The sequence below is a fragment of the Drosophila serrata genome, unplaced genomic scaffold (genome assembly GCF_035046125.1).
Source record: "Drosophila serrata isolate PLE 108 unplaced genomic scaffold, ASM3504612v1 contig_275, whole genome shotgun sequence".
NCBI lineage: Eukaryota > Metazoa > Arthropoda > Insecta > Diptera > Drosophilidae > Drosophila > Drosophila serrata.
The window spans coordinates 299107-301370 of record NW_028257173.1 but is presented as its reverse complement, the minus strand read 5'-3'; the positions used below and the strand labels follow the sequence as shown (position 1 = coordinate 301370).

The 2264-nt window shown below is 46.5% G+C and overlaps 1 protein-coding gene across 1 annotated transcript; it reads left to right on the top strand.

Moving 5' to 3' along the window:
* The first annotated feature begins 153 nt into the window (after positions 1-153).
* On the top strand, positions 154-1882 carry mEFTs (elongation factor Ts, mitochondrial). The gene is made up of 3 exons (XM_020956630.2): positions 154-834; positions 896-1144; positions 1198-1882. The coding sequence occupies exons 1-3, from the start codon at positions 658-660 to the stop codon at positions 1726-1728; spliced, it is 957 nt and encodes a 318-aa protein (XP_020812289.1). The 5' UTR covers positions 154-657; the 3' UTR covers positions 1729-1882.
* Positions 1883-2264: the final 382 nt, after the last annotated feature.

The following is a 2264-nucleotide window of genomic DNA, read 5'->3' as shown; positions in this document are numbered from 1 at the left end:
TAAAGATTTTCTGTCTTCCGAAATTATTTTAATTTAACTTTCAATAATACAAAAAAAAAAAATAATTCAAATTAATATTCAAAATAAACGGTTACGGTTGTGGTCTCTACTAAACAGTAACTATCGAACTATCGATGGCTATAAAAAAACGATAACACCAAACAGCTGTTCGCCACACGAGTCTGTCCCGGCTTTTTTGCCATCTCTAATTGAAATTGTGCAACCCGGAAAATTGTCCAAATTTTATTTGTCGCCTTCCAAAAACAAAACAGTGTGAAAACCGTTTAATATTACTCACCGGTTTAGTCGTTTTCTCGGCGAGGCACGACACAACAATCGGTTTATATATTTAATACGCGCCGCAACGCGTTTAATTGTACCGACTTGATCCACACATACGAAGGAGTCGAAAACAAATGAAAATCACACACACGTTTTCCGGTTGTTTAGAATGAATTGATTTTCGTGGCCAGACAGACACATAACAACAGCGTCCGGAAAAACAAACACCGTAACGTTGCCCTTGGTAGCAGGCAAGGAGCAACAAGTCCACAAACAAACATACATCCTCCAAATTTGTCCGGATTCGGTTTAGTTTTGCTTTTTAGTCCAATTTTCAAATTGTAACCTTCGTTCGGTTTGGAAATTTAACAAAAAATGTCGCTACAAAGATTCTGCATGCGTGCAATGCACACTAGCCGGCAGTTATATGCAGGAGCCACCAGCGGATCGGGTCTGGAGAAGAGCGCACTAGCGGCATTGCGCAAGAAGACCGGCTACACTTTCTCCCATTGCAAGAAGGCCCTCGAATTGAACGACAACAATATCAGCATGGTGAGTGGCAAGAAATACTTTTCCATTACCTCAACTACAAACCCAACTATATCCCTTGCAGGCTGAGAAATGGCTCCATCAGCAGGCCCAAGCCCTTGGCTGGAGCAAGGCCACTAAGGTGGCGGATCGGGCAACAGCCCAGGGTCTAATTGGTGTCCTCGTTCGCGGCAATCGTGGAGCTATGGTGGAGATTAACTGTGAGACGGATTTCGTGGCCAGAAACGACACCTTCAAGCGGTTTGTGGACCATGTTGCCCGCGTTTGCTTGTACTACACTGATTTGACAGAGTTCGATGGGGATCTGTGGAAGGTAAGGAGGATAAATGTGTGAGATGAAACACGAAATAACATATCTCCATCCAGCTTGGCTTCGATTCGGATGCCCTGAAGAATCTGCCCACGGAAGAGGGCCGCACTTTGGGCGACCACCAGGCCCTGCTGATTGGAGCTCTTGGCGAGAATGCTGCCATTCGCCGGGCACTGTGTTTCAGAGTCAACAACGATTTGAAACTTGTGGGCTATGCTCATCCGGCACCCACCAATGTTGGCTCCACTGAGGACACCACCCAGGTGGGCAAGTACGGAGCGATTGTGGCTTATCGGACCGAACACAGGCTGTTGAACTATGAGTTCCACAAGAGCATCTGCCAGCAGATTGTAGGCTTGAAGCCACTGAAAATCGGCGAGTATGACAAGGACCAGCCAGCGGAGAACAAGGATGAAGAGACGTGCCTGATCCATCAGGAGTATCTGCTGGATGCGGACAAGACAGTTGGTGAAGTTTTGCAGGAATACTCGACCGAGGTCATTGACTACCATCGCTTTGAAATTGGCGAGAGGACGGAACGGAACCTGCAAGAGATCATCCGCTCGCAGCATCAGAGTAGCAATTAACTATCCCCTAAGTGCAGACCGTAGCCCCCTAAATTGTTATTCGGACCAGCCGAAGATTGTTAAGTCCAAGCTCTCTCCCGAGTTTTGGCCAAAAATTTGCATGTGAAATAAGTAAAACAACCACGACGACGATCGAGGCGGCTTGTTATTCGAATTACTCCATGAGTCATGAAAAATTGGGGTGACTGTTGCGCAAAAGGGAAATGCTGCCTACTACTCTCTGCGTGCGCCTGCGCGCAGAACGGGAAGCACGCTTGAGCAGCTCCCGCGGGAGTAAGAGAACGAGGGAATGGCCAACAGAATGAACTGTTTATGAACGTGTTTTGTTCTGCAGCTGGTAATTACCCGCACGTCATGCGATACCCCAAAAGAAAGACGGAAACAAAGATTCTTATGGGGGCAAAAGGTAAAACTGGTACCAAAAAAATACTACCTCTCTGCACATCTTCCAGTTCAATGAGCTCCCAGTCACGTGTATGGTACTTCTTTTTTTATGTCCCGGGTGCTCTTTTATATGACTTCACCTTGTGCTTTAC

Excerpts from the sequence above, each read along its gene's own strand:
- mEFTs (XM_020956630.2), top strand. The coding sequence starts at position 658 with ATGTCGCTACAAAGATTCTGCATGCGTGCAATGCACACTAGCCGGCAG. Across the intron at positions 835-895 it reads ACGACAACAATATCAGCATG|GCTGAGAAATGGCTCCATCA; the intron begins GTGAGTGGCAAG and ends TATCCCTTGCAG. Across the intron at positions 1,145-1,197 it reads TCGATGGGGATCTGTGGAAG|CTTGGCTTCGATTCGGATGC; the intron begins GTAAGGAGGATA and ends ATCTCCATCCAG.